The sequence below is a fragment of the Triplophysa dalaica genome, chromosome 21 (assembly GCF_015846415.1).
Source record: "Triplophysa dalaica isolate WHDGS20190420 chromosome 21, ASM1584641v1, whole genome shotgun sequence".
Lineage (NCBI taxonomy): Eukaryota > Metazoa > Chordata > Actinopteri > Cypriniformes > Nemacheilidae > Triplophysa > Triplophysa dalaica.
The window spans coordinates 7,685,769-7,698,698 of NC_079562.1; the positions used below are offsets into that span (position 1 = coordinate 7,685,769).

At 37.3% G+C, this 12,930-nt stretch overlaps 2 protein-coding genes across 5 annotated transcripts in view; both read left to right on the forward strand.

Moving 5' to 3' along the window:
- kaznb (kazrin, periplakin interacting protein b) overlaps positions 1 to 6,601 on the forward strand; it is a 119,443-nt gene extending 112,842 nt beyond the window's left edge. For 2 of the 4 annotated variants that reach the window (XM_056734835.1, XM_056734834.1), the window contains 7 exons: positions 2,638 to 2,828; positions 3,070 to 3,188; positions 3,520 to 3,751; positions 3,849 to 3,950; positions 4,512 to 4,678; positions 4,959 to 5,067; positions 5,158 to 6,601. In XM_056734835.1, the coding sequence (XP_056590813.1) occupies positions 2,638 to 2,828; positions 3,070 to 3,188; positions 3,520 to 3,751; positions 3,849 to 3,950; positions 4,512 to 4,678; positions 4,959 to 5,067; positions 5,158 to 5,313 (1,076 nt within the window). In that variant the 3' untranslated portion in view covers positions 5,314 to 6,601. The remainder of the gene's footprint in view (positions 1 to 2,637; positions 2,829 to 3,069; positions 3,189 to 3,519; positions 3,752 to 3,848; positions 3,951 to 4,511; positions 4,679 to 4,958; positions 5,068 to 5,157) is intronic. The other 2 variants (XM_056734836.1, XM_056734837.1) reach the window with 1 other exon arrangement.
- A 385-nt stretch (positions 6,602 to 6,986) lies between these two features.
- Positions 6,987 to 12,152, forward strand: tmem51b (transmembrane protein 51b). Its single transcript, XM_056735669.1, has 3 exons — positions 6,987 to 7,213; positions 10,017 to 10,452; positions 10,543 to 12,152. The coding sequence occupies exons 2-3, from the start codon at positions 10,085 to 10,087 to the stop codon at positions 10,964 to 10,966; spliced, it is 792 nt and encodes a 263-aa protein (XP_056591647.1). The 5' UTR covers positions 6,987 to 7,213; positions 10,017 to 10,084; the 3' UTR covers positions 10,967 to 12,152.
- The last annotated feature ends 778 nt before the right edge of the window (positions 12,153 to 12,930 follow it).

Below are 12,930 nucleotides of genomic sequence, written 5' to 3' on the forward strand. Positions count from 1 at the left end.
TGCCGTGGTTTGGGGTGACCCTGCACTACTCCATATTTGCAATTACCCACCATCTGTGTTAACATGTGTCCTAACATCGTCTTACCTCAGTGGATGAGAATACCCCAAACCCAATACATCCATAACCCATCTGAACTCTGTGAACTGGAACAAGTGTGTCATGTGCACTTCGATCCAAAACATCATCTCATGACTCCCAACTGATTTTTTTTTTTAAGGGTGTAACTAAAAAAATACACATAAAGAAATAATGCGGCAGTCCAACATTTTGCTTTTTTTTACTTTTAAACTAGTCGTTTCATTGTAAATTATAGTGTTTACATAATTGGAAGAGTTAAATTGTAGAATGTTTCCAAAATTTGGCATGTTTGCTTTAATGGCAGCACTAACACATGCAATGACCTGTTATCCCAGCATGGTTTGATCCAAACGATCCAAACAGCATTGTGTGTGGTCCAATTAAAACAAGACATTTTTTGTCACAAACTTGCTTATTTAGTGAACTAAAGTTCTAAATAGTTTTTATTTTATGTCAATAACTTTAATAATTTCGAAATGCTTTAACTTTCGAAATCCAAATCTCAGAACTTTGGGCCTCATTGTATATGGTACAAAGTATCATAAGTTGTAGGTGATAAAAGTATTAATTTAAATGAATTTATATGAAAGCAGAATATGATCAGAGCATTGTTTCCGAGAGCTGATGGATGTCACATCTGGAATAGGGCCAAGATCTTCTGCCCCACTTCTCATCACTTTATTATGAAGCCTTGAATGAATGAAGATGAAAGATTAACACAATTTATGGCGCTTACATTTACATTTATGCATTTTGCAGACGCTTTTATCCAAAGCGACTTACATTGCTTTATCACATAGGTATTTGCAATCCCCTGGAATCGAACCAACAACCTTGTGTTGTTAACGCAATGCTCTTACCACTGAGCTTCAGGAAAGCTTATGTTCTTTTATACTTGCCCAAGCACACTTCAATGCTAAAAACTAAAAAGAGGAAAATGAGCATGTTTTACGGTGCTTGATTCATTTGAAGCGGCTCTTTCTGGATGACGTCACAGCAGCAGCACGCGCTCATTCAGAGTATAGGGCTCCATCTGCTGGCACACATGAGAAAATACTGAGGTGTGGACTAAGGGATACTCACCCGAAAATTGAAAATTCTGTCAGTACTCCCAAGACCAAGTTGTTCAAAACCTTTATACGTTTCTTTGTTTTGTTGAACACACAGAAAAATATTTGGAAAAATGTTAGCAACTGACATTTCTGGGACATCATTGACTACCATCGTAGGAAAAGTTAAATTGCAATCAAAAGTGCCCCAGAAATGCTTTCCTAAACTCTTCAAATGATATCATTTTGTGTTCAACAGAACAAAAAAATAAACAATAATTCAAAATTTCAACTATGTCACAGAAATTACACTTGCTTATTTTTTCAAAAATATTTTTGCGTACAAAAGAATAAAAAGATTTATACAGGTTTGGAACCACTTGAGGGTGAGTAAATGGTGACGGAAATTTCATTTTTTTTGGTGGAATATCTTTTTAATTATTACTTGATATATTAAAGTTGTGTCACAACGCACCACGTCATTGATCTGTGTTAACACCAAATGTAAAAATCTTAAAGAAACGTTTATAAGAAATGTACGGTGGGCTCCAAAACTGTCACTCTCCATGTGTATGTGTATGTTCTATCAAAATTCCTGAAAGAACAGTTTTTTTACCCATTATAAACTATAATATCAGTGTCTCTTTTTGAGTGAGAAGTTTGATAAGAAAATGTGCATACATTTCAGAATGTCTTGGGTTTGCTATGTCCCCCTTTTGCCTTGATGACAGCATGCAATGCAGTTTGTGCAAAACTTGATGATTCATGTTATCCCAGCATGATGTGAGAATGTTCCAAAGATTGTCTGGTGTGATTCAACAGAAGCTAGGAAATCTTTCATATAAACAAATCAAAAATTTAGTCAGTCCACACACTTATTTCATTTTTCTATAAATAGTTCTGAATGTTTAAATATTTCTTAAGTCATAGCGTTTTCTTTTTTTTATATTTAATCCTAATGCTTCCTGGCATCTTTTCAGATTGATTTGAGATTTTAAATCCTCTATGTTCTAAGGGGGTCCCAGACTTGACTGTATGTAAGAAACTATAATGATTTTTTTTTAATTTAGAGTTCTTACCTTCCAAATAATCTGGTTAGGACATGAAAGCTGTCACTGCAATAAACAGCTTTGATTTCCTAGTATTGCATAAAATACTAAAAAAGAATGCCAAAATGCTTCTTTTAGTTATTCTAAATTAGTTTGACACGGTAAGTTGGTCTGTGGTAACTGTGAGGAAGCGGTTATACTCCAGAGATAGTCTGTGTGTTATATTACAACAGATAAGCCATGTCAATCTTGACCGCAGGTCTTATCGCACCTGTCAGTTCTTTCAATAAAGTTATGAATCATTGAAGGAGTGTTTTTTTACTGCACTGAAATTAAACAAGGATATGGAGGTGGATGGTTTCTCTAAAAGATATTTTTGGGCAGATTATGTAAGGCATTTTTTGTTTTGCTCTGAACCCCTCAAACTTGTTCCTATTCCCGCCCCTCCTGACCAATCCAGACTCAGATAGCCAGTCTCATCCCAGCCAATCGGATGGCGAGGAGCAGCTAGAACGGCTACAGCAGGCGGAGCTTACCCGCAGCAAGCCCATGTCTCTGTGGAAGGCGGTCACTGTGCAGGCCTGGCTGGAGGTTGTCATGGCAATGCCCATGTACATTCGTGCCTGCTCTGAAAATGTCAAGAGTGGGAAGGTAAAAGCACAGCTTGTAGCAAGAATCAGATAAGACAAATTAAATACCCAGCATTGTTTTTTTAATGCTGGACTTTATTATAGTATTTCCTGATACCTCCTATGCGTCCTAACATAAAACAAGTTAATGATTAATAGTCAAAGCCATAATGACATTTACTCTCCCCGCTCTGAAAGGATTAAACTGTGGTCTGTTCAGCTGGTGTGCTGATGATGTCACAGCCAACTACTTCCTGTTGCAGGTGTTACTGGGCTTGACCGATGAAGATCTGGAGCTGGGATTGGGCATCAACAGCCCCATGCACCGCAGAAAGCTCCGTCTAGCTATCGAGGACTATCGAGAGGCAGAGAATGGACGAGGGTTAGAAGCCACATACACATTCAGTTGTCAGAAACAGAATAGAGCATGTTTGATGCTCGCCTTGTTAGAAATCTGATATTATAAGCCATAAATCAACATATAATTTACATAGAGGTATATTCAAGTGTTTAACTATACAGCAGAAAACATATGTACATCTGTAAAATTCATACATGAACATAATATATTCAAAACACTTATCCAACATCCAATTTCATCCAATACCTTATTTTTTTGTCAGTATGTTTGGAAACAAACTAATAACCAATTGAGCTAAAGAAACACTAACATGAACTCTGTTATTTAATGTCGCTCTATTTGTTTACCTCAGGCTTTCCAAAGCTGCTGATATGGACCATCATTGGGTGTCTAAATGCTGGCTGAGTGACATCGGGCTCCCGCAGTACTCGCAGGTGTTCCACAACCAGCTGGTGGATGGCAGAGTACTGAACTCACTCACACGAAAAGACATGGAGAGCATCTTCAACATAACCAATAAGTTCCACGTAACAAGCATTCTGTCTGCCATTCAGCTTCTGCAAATGCTCAGCTTTGACAAAGAGGTAAGAAACATCTTTTCTTAAATCTTTCTATACACATCCAGACTGTAAGCATGTCTTGTATCAATCGCTTTGTGTTGTTGTTATAACATCTCTGCAGGCGATTCAGGCCCGTCGCGCTCAGTGTGAAAACCGAGATCTGGATCCGGTGGTGTGGACCAGTCACCGTGTCATTAAATGGATCAGAGATATTGATCTTAAGGTAGGTAAACCAAAGGTGAAATGTCGCTTTTCTTTACATTGACTTGTTTTGTGATCTGTTGTGACCTGACCGAACGTTAAAGGTCCAGAGTAGGAAATCTAGTGGTATGTAGTGGTGAGGTTGCGAATCCCCTTTGCTTTCGAAGCACGGAGGCTAACAGAGGACTAAGATGTCATCATGTTTACATTTCTTTGCTGAAGGAGATAACGTATTTACGAAAGAGGCTCTGTGGAGAAGTTAGTATGTTTAGGGCTACTGTAGAAACAACAACATGGCGAATTCCATGCAAAGGGACCCGCGGTATATGTAGATAGAAATAGCTCATTCTAAGGTAATAAAAACATAACGCTTGATTATGTTAGATCTTTATACACCTCTGAAGACATAGTTATGTATTATATATTGCATTTCTGTCAATAGACCCTCTAAAAAATTACACACAACACTTTTTGAAACAATTGTACTGTATATTTATGAATATCCATCCTTACTTTAAATTGTTTGAACTCTCCTCTAGTACATCCAAGTGTTTAATTAGATTTTTTGTTATTATTAACGCAGGAATATGCAGAAAGCCTTCAAAACAGTGGCATCCACGGTGCTCTGATGGTTCTCGATCCGACCTTCAGCGCAGACAGCATGGCCAAGGCTCTCGACATCCCAAACAATAAACACATGATCCATCGTCATTTGTATGAGGAGATGAAAGTACTGCTTAATCCGGCAAGGTCTGTGCAGTTTCATTTCAGCATACTCATAAGGATTTATTACTGTCAAGCGCCATAAAACACAAGATACATTGCAATTGATAGCTATTAGGGTGATAGTCATCTGCCTTCAAACAGGCTTTAAATCTTTGTGCTGTTCAGGCACAACTGTTAAACTGCCCGTATAACAAATCACAAGGTACATCAAAGAGCAATGTTACACATCCGTATCGTCCAGAAAAACATTAACAGGCACCGTATTGATTCTGAAAGCGCGTGACTGAGTTTTTATGGCCTACAGGACCAATCAAGTTCAGGATAATAGGAAAGAGGGAACTCCGACACATTCTCCTGTGTCAAATTGTCGCAAAACTCAGGAAGGGTTTTCTCCCAGGCAGAAAGCTGGCAAGGTATAGTATGGACTGTGCTGACACAAATAAAGATAAATACGGTGTTACTGTTTTGTACAGGGATAAATTACTTTTCCAATGTTTCCCCAGAGTCCTTTGAGATTCAACCCGTTGGTTGCCGGTGGGCGAGACCTGGGTTTTCAATGCTGCGGTTCACCACCCAGAGAGGAACGCATCAAGATCTTGCAAAGGACCAAGGGCAGTCCTATGCATGCTTACTCAAGCATAGAAATAACCAATGTCTGATGGCGACTGATGAAGTATAAAGAATGACCTCCAGACCCCTAACCACTAAATGGACCAAATGAGCTTGCTTATTTGTAAAAAGTGATTTAAAAATTGCTCATTTGCACGAATTTGCACAGGCAAAAAATCACAACTGAGCACTTAAGTCTTACAGACAAGTTGCATTAAACAAGTAGATATTTTGTAACATAAAACTTGATTCAACGCTGATTTTTGAGGATACAGTCATGACTGTATTGAAAACCGATACCACATGTTCAGATGTCCATTCCATGCATCAAGGTCATCACAACATCGGGCTTGTTTAAAGTCACGGCAAAACACTGGAGAGTGAAAATAGTGGAGTAAATTGTTTTGAATGCCTTAGCAAAGTCTTCTGCTTGTTTAAGGACATCTGTCGACATCTGTAAAGATGTTAGTGTTTCTTTAAAGTTTCCTTTCCATAGAACAAATTAAAGCAACAGTCACTTTATTGTCAATAATATGTGTTATAGACAGAACATTACGGAGACTCATATAATAAAGAAAACTTAAGGGAAATTAAGGAAAATCATAATTTTTCTCCTTATTTCCTTGTTGTGGTTTCCAAGCTCAGACTTACCATGCATGCAATTTAATTTGTTTAGTGGAATTTATAAACATATACAGTATATTCATTGTACAGTGACTATCATGAACAAATGAACAATGAGGAAATGCAAAGAGAAAGCTTTTGATATGCTATGTAAGGAATGATCAGAATGAATGTAGGGAAAAGTAATTTGCAGTATTTAATAAAGCCAATGCAGTGCACGCATTGCACATTCTGCAGCTGTGTTTTCCCAAGCAATCCAAAAGGAGCCACAAGGCAATTTAAGCAAAACAAGTTTTGCAGCTTAACGTGTAACAGGATTCTGATGCAAACACCCTCTTGTCATGGATATACAAGTTATATAACTTAAATAATGACTGTCTTTCACAAATTCAACCGATCATTCTTTTCGAGCTCATCAGAAATCATTTACATTTAGTCATTTAGCAGACGCTTTTATCCAAAGCGACTTACAGAGAGTTTAGGGAGCCATTTAAAATTGTAAAAGCTCTGATTCATCTATTTCTTTTGGGATTTGACACAAAATTTGTATATGGATATAGAAAATATGACTTGCATACCATACCAGCACTGTGAAATGATGGGACACAGCTAAAGAAAAAAGCAGTTGCGTGTGTATTTTTAATGTGGGTTTTGCAATCGCTCATTTTGATATTATTGTACCTTGTGGCATTAGTGAACATGTACTTTTGAGAAACATCAGTATATATATTTCATGTGTCATTGACACAATAATCTGTTATATAGCAAATAAAAGAATCTACATATATTGGAGTATCTTGTTGACTGCATTATATAGCCTACTTATTTTATGAACTGCTAAAACAAGGTTTAGTCAAATTCAAGTTTATGCAAACATTTACTTTCTGTGAATCTTTTATTGACAAACTTGTTTTTCCAAATAGAAAACGTAATGTTTAATATTGTAAATATAAAAAAAACGTATATAACGTTAAAAAGTTTAAACATAACTTTCTAGTTATAGAAAAAGCAAACACAACCATACCCTGTAAAAAATGTTGAGAACGGTGACGTCAAACCCGACGTGCTTTAGGACCATGCATCATGCTTAACCCTTTTACGACTGATAGGCAGCGCTCGAGCTTCTTTTGAACAAAGTTCCTGTCTCTGTTTAAGCTCAAAAACAGCTGAAGCAGACTCGTTTTGAAATAAATGATACCGTTTTACGTTACATTTCCTTCTTAAATGAATGAAAGGTTCCAGAGGACAGCAGTTCACCTGCGGCTGAGAGCGACACCTGCCTCAGGTACTTTCTTGAAAGAAGGTGCGGCGGGCATTGAACGGAAGGTGAGGACAGGCCGTAAAGTTTTAGTTTAACCGTGTTCTCGCGGTTATTTGTCTTCGTTGGTGAAACTCGATTTGGATTTGTTTGCAATATCCAACAATAGACGCTCTTGGGAAATGTGTGTCGTTTGTTTGATTTAAATCGTGGATGTCATTCAGTTTCTTCCTCTCTGATCTAACGTTAACGTCAGATACTGGATGTAACGTTACGTATCTTACGTTAACGTTAACTTACCTGTTCGTTCTGGGTGAATAAATGCAGCGAGTTTACTTAAATTCGCCACGCTTTTGACTGTTTCTAAACTTAACGTTTTGTCGGTAATTTGTTTTTTAATGTCTAACGTTCATTGTCTTGTTTTGAGGGGACAGTGAACAGTTTTACTAACGATATACGTTGACTTAATTTCGGTTTTTATTTTGTTGCGCAAAAAAAAAAAAACTCGTCAGTCATAACAGTAGGACGTCAAGTAATATGAATTAATCTTTTAAAGGTATTTTGTAATGTAAGCAATGACATTGAAAACTGTAAAAATACGATCCGAGTGGCTGTTGCCCGACTTACTATGGAAAGTAACCGCCTGATTACCATAGTTACTAAAGTTATTGTCACGACTTTTAATTTGTAATGATATTTAATTGAAACTGTTAAAAAGCTTTCAGGATGTGTTTTTTACAGTGTTACAAATTCAAGGTTTATTTTATTAACAATAACTGGGTAGTTGGCATTTGGAAGATTAACTGTTAAAAATATATTAGTCATATTAATAATATAACATATCATAACATAGATTTTTTTTTTCTAAATCTCGCACCATAAGACACATTTACGTTTTGTTACTGTTACCCAGCTGTAGCCACAATGTTATTTCGTTTGTGTTTAGTTTTTTTACCATACAACACAGTGGTTATCTACTTGTATAAATAGAAAAACTAGCGATATTTTTAACCAATGAAAATTACAATGGAGTTATTGTGGGAATCTGAGAGGATTCTGTCATTGATTATTTAAGATAAGAAAAGGTCAAAAGGTCTAGTGTCATGGTGGGTATGTTTAGTCGGGAGTATTTAGTAATCTGTGCTTCTGTGTCTGTTTACTTCAGAACAGGCATGTGTTGCTCTTTGTATTTAGACAGCCCTTCCTGATCTTTTGTCGTGTTTCCCTATTTTATGTTCCTTTTGTTTTGAGCACAATTTAATGTCCTTTGCACTCATTGACCCATAAACGTGTCACGCACCCAGAGCTACATATGATTAAAATATAGCTTTCATTTAAGATGCTACGTCTGTGCGCAACACAAAGCAGTCGCTCCTAGCATCTCTTTCCAGGAGAGCAGATTATACTGATTAGAATCACTTGGAACAAAACTCATTTTAGTCGTGATTATCAAATGTAGGTCACTTATGATTTGTGTGCGCATTTTGACGTTCAAGTCATATCATGTTGGGTGGCAAACCTGTTATATTAGTGCCCTTCATGTGCAAGTCTTTCTTAACCTTGCGATGGCAATACATATTCTTTGTCAATCTCGCTACTGTACCTGCTGAGCGTATGCTCACCTTGACCCTCTTTTGATCTCGCTTAATTTCGCGAATAGAAACTATCATGAATCGGTTGTGTTGACCTTTTCAGCTACGTTTTAAATACGTATCTGACCATTTACTCTTCCACTTGAAATGTGTTACACCCACGTGCAGATGAGTCATTGTGAAAGGTCACACAGTGCTTGCACTTACAGTTTCTTTTAGTGGCTACCTGAGTAACATTAAAAAACTCACTAATAATGTCACCTGAAAAAGTAGATCAGGACTGAAGTCTGCATTTTCACGTCCAATAACAAAGTATTAAAATGCAAGAGAAAGCATAATTAGAGAATGCCCAAAATAAATAAACTTGATACTGTGAGCAATTTTGGTAATTGATCATTGGCCATTTGCTAACAAAATGGACCCCCAACTAATTTTTATTCTGAGCACAGTGGTGTGCCCACATTCACAAGTGAACAATGCTTTGTTGTTATGGCAACAGATAGTGTACTGCAGCGTACCTCTGAACCTACCCTCTGGAACAATTTTAGGTGATTATTTTAAAAAAATAGGCTAAATATAACTGGTGTCCTTCTGATGAATCTCAGTAGGGACAAAGATTTTTTCTAATAAGAAGTTCTTTCACTTTCAACTCCTAAAGGTTTGCGTTTGCTCTAATATGCTTCCTGATGAATCTTACAATTTATTATTAAGGACATTTGTTGTAAGTTATTGATATAAAGAAGTTCTTAATAAGAACTATGCAGGATGGTGAGATTATGATACTTGTCACATAATAATAAAGAGCAAAATATGCACATCAGGTATGCAATAGATGCTTTATGTAGGTTTTATTCTCCTCTGTTAGAGAATGTTCGAAAGATGTTGACACATTATTATCCACAAATGAGTGAGACATTCTGGATGTGGAGCTTTTGAGATTTTCTTTATCAATTTTACACAAGATGCACAACAACTAAACTGTACATTCTCATTTACATGATGATGAATACTAACTCGGAAGGTTCAACATGATTTCAATTTTAAAAGCGACATCATTTTTTTAAATTAAATGTTATACAATGCCTAAACATGGTTATCATTTCCATGAAATGCTGGAATGCTCGGTTCCTGAGTTTTTTTTACTTTCAGAATGGCACTGTGCCAAAGAAGAGGCTTTTCTTTTAAATCTTGGGCCTCGTTCCCAGCCATTTCCAGGAAGTATTTCCTTGTCATTGAAATGTTTACCATGTTTGCCTCTTTTTTTTCTTGTATGTGACAGTGTTGCTCCCATCTTCCACATTTGGACTGCTTTTAGAGTAAGTGGATTCAAGCGGAGCATTTAAAGCTATGTGCTCCAGTGGGCAGCCTCTGTGTTCGGGAAGTAGGCGTTCACCCACCAATGAGGGCAATAGCTCAGGGTCCCAGTATGCTCTCTGTGCGCTGGGTTTGGGCTTGGTGGCACTTGGAGCTGTCATGATTGTGTGGACGATAGTCCCTTCTGACGTGGTACAGTCGCAAAATGGTACAGCCCCGGGTCTGAACAATGGAAAAGGTGAAGATGGAAAGACGACATCAGTTGCTTATGTGCTGGTGGGAGTTGGAATAGCCATGTTGCTTCTCGCTTTATGTTTGGGGGTGAGAAACAAAAAGCGCAGGAGACAGTCTGAAACTGCAGGCGTACGCAGTCCTAACTATGTGGGCCGTGAGCATGAGGCGTGAGTAGTGTTCTGCACTCTTGTTATTAAACTTTAAATTATGAGGGGGCTTGACCTGTATGAAACTCACATTATTTCTCTTTTAAACAGATCAAACGAAGAGCCAAATCCCAGTTTAGATGTACCAACCTATGAGGAAGCGGTCACCAGTGGACAGTACCCAATTAGGCAAAGCAACTTGAGACAGAGCTACCAGCTGCCGTCGTATGAAGATCTGATCGCCGCTGTTGAAAACGATGGCCAGCAACCAAGTGGAGGTAATGGCCAGGAGGCTCCAACCCCCGGACCCCAGCCCGCAGTCCCCAGCTCCCAGCCAGCACGCAGTGGCAGCAGGGCCAGCCGCATCCTTAGACCCCTCAGAGTGCGCAGAATCAAGTCAGAGAAACTCCATATGAAGGACGTTCGTCTTAATATCCAAAGTCCCGCACAAGGTGGGGTGGTGACCATTGAACCACTCACCCCTCCGCCAATGTATGAGGATAAGCCACCTCAACTCCCCACAGAACCAGTGTAATGAATCCAGCACTGGGTTTACAGTCTACTACAGATCTTTTGATGATGTGGATCCTTCGTTTGCATCCGTGGCTTGTTTACATCTGCGCTCATTTTACAGGATTGCATGCTGATAAGTTAACAAGCCAAAGGAGACAATGAGAGCTATAAAATATCTTCCAAATGAAAAAATATGATGCATTCACATAAGCTCTCTATGCTTATTGTTTGGACCAAACACTAAAGCCTACTTGAATGTGTTTTAACTGAACTTTTCGATTTTAAAGATGGGATTACAGAAGTGGATTTGCGTTTAACACTGTATAAGGAAGGATATAAACGGCAAAGTGTGCAGAGTTTACTTCTAAAAACTACATTGTACATGGCAAAAAAAAATCACTTTATACATGGATATATCAGTTGTCATGGACAAGTAAAAATACCAAACTCTAGCAACTGTTACTGTAAAACTTTATATAAGAAAGGGGATAATAAACGTACAAAACTTCAAAGACTACATGTGTAATTGAACATGATGAAATGCAGGCATGAAAGAATAAATGCACTTATTTTAATTTTTATTAGCCACTATAATTATAATCTGCCTAACAAACTAACTAATATGTCCAGCACAGTGTATATTAATCCTAATAATAATTCAATAATTGTTTTTTGCTTGTATTAACAATGTGCCAGTGTTAATTCAGTTTGAAATCAACTTTGTCACTGCTTGTCTGGATGTGTAGTTTAGTTTATTTAAAGGGTGCAAAGTGAAGACAAATTCCAAATTAATTGTTGTGTTGGGAATTTATCTAATAATCTCAATTTCTGTGTTTCATTGAGAATTTAAAGACTGAGGGGTCGTTGAACCTTAAGTTGATCAGACAAACAACTCAACCAGCACCAAAATAATCTGATATACATTTCTCAATAATGCAGCGTCTCTAGATTGAACAAGCCACTGTTGATGATTTTTTTATTCTGTATTACTGCCTTAAATTGCCTCAGGCCGTGCAGGCAACACCTTGTACTACTATTACTATTGAAATGTTTGTAAAGGGATGGAGTGGATTGTGGTTTATTATTATAAGTAAGTAATATACATTTTATGATGTTTTAGAGCAGTCGTTCCTTGTATTATAATTTATTTTGACAACTTGAAAAACAAGTGGGCCTTAATAAAGTTGTTCCAATTTTTTCTAACTTGACCCCATACGTGTATGAAATGTCGTGTGTTGAATTATAGTGCCCCCTCGTGGTTGAGAATCGCAATATTTCAAATGGACACTGTTTACTAAGCGTATATTGAATACTTGTAAGTAATATGACGGTTATTTAAATTATTCATTTTGGTATGTTTCTTAAGACTAAGATAATTCAACACGATGTCGCTATTTAATGAATATTTTTACAGAAGGATGCCAATCCATTACATCAGTCCCATTCTAAACCAGGCCAGTGTCTTAAAATCTCGTTCTTGGTATTTCTTGATATACTATTGTACCCAATTACCACTGTTATTGAAGCTTCGGTTTACATTCCTAGTACAAAAAATATTTTTACGAATAAAATCATCAATTCTTTCATATTTTGTCATGTTCAACGTCGTTTCCAAGATTTAGTTATTTATAGTTTCAGTTATTTATATAAACCCCTATGTGGAATGAACTGTTCTGTATAACTTGGGGGTTTATATTGTGACAGATATTTGACTGTGTATTCATGAGTTGTCTCAATAGTTTACCGCAGCCAATCGATCATTATGTGAAACGGAATTTAATGGAAAATTGATTATACTTAGGATTGTATTTCGTGCAACTTCACTTAAGCCCATCCTGCCAAAATCAAACATTAAACAAACGCACGCGACTATCCAAGTTCTACGGAAAACAACTGAAGCTTTGGGATGTCATAATAACATCCAATCAAAACAAAGCAGTTATGTCGTTGTCAGTGCTGTTACATTCATGACGCTGGTCATTATGA

Coding starts and splice junctions, on each gene's coding strand:
- tmem51b (XM_056735669.1), top strand. CDS start 10,085: ATGTGCTCCAGTGGGCAGCCTCTGTGTTCGGGAAGTAGGCGTTCACCC. Junction 10,453..10,542: donor GTGGGCCGTGAGCATGAGGC/GTGAGTAGTGTT, acceptor TCTTTTAAACAG/ATCAAACGAAGAGCCAAATC.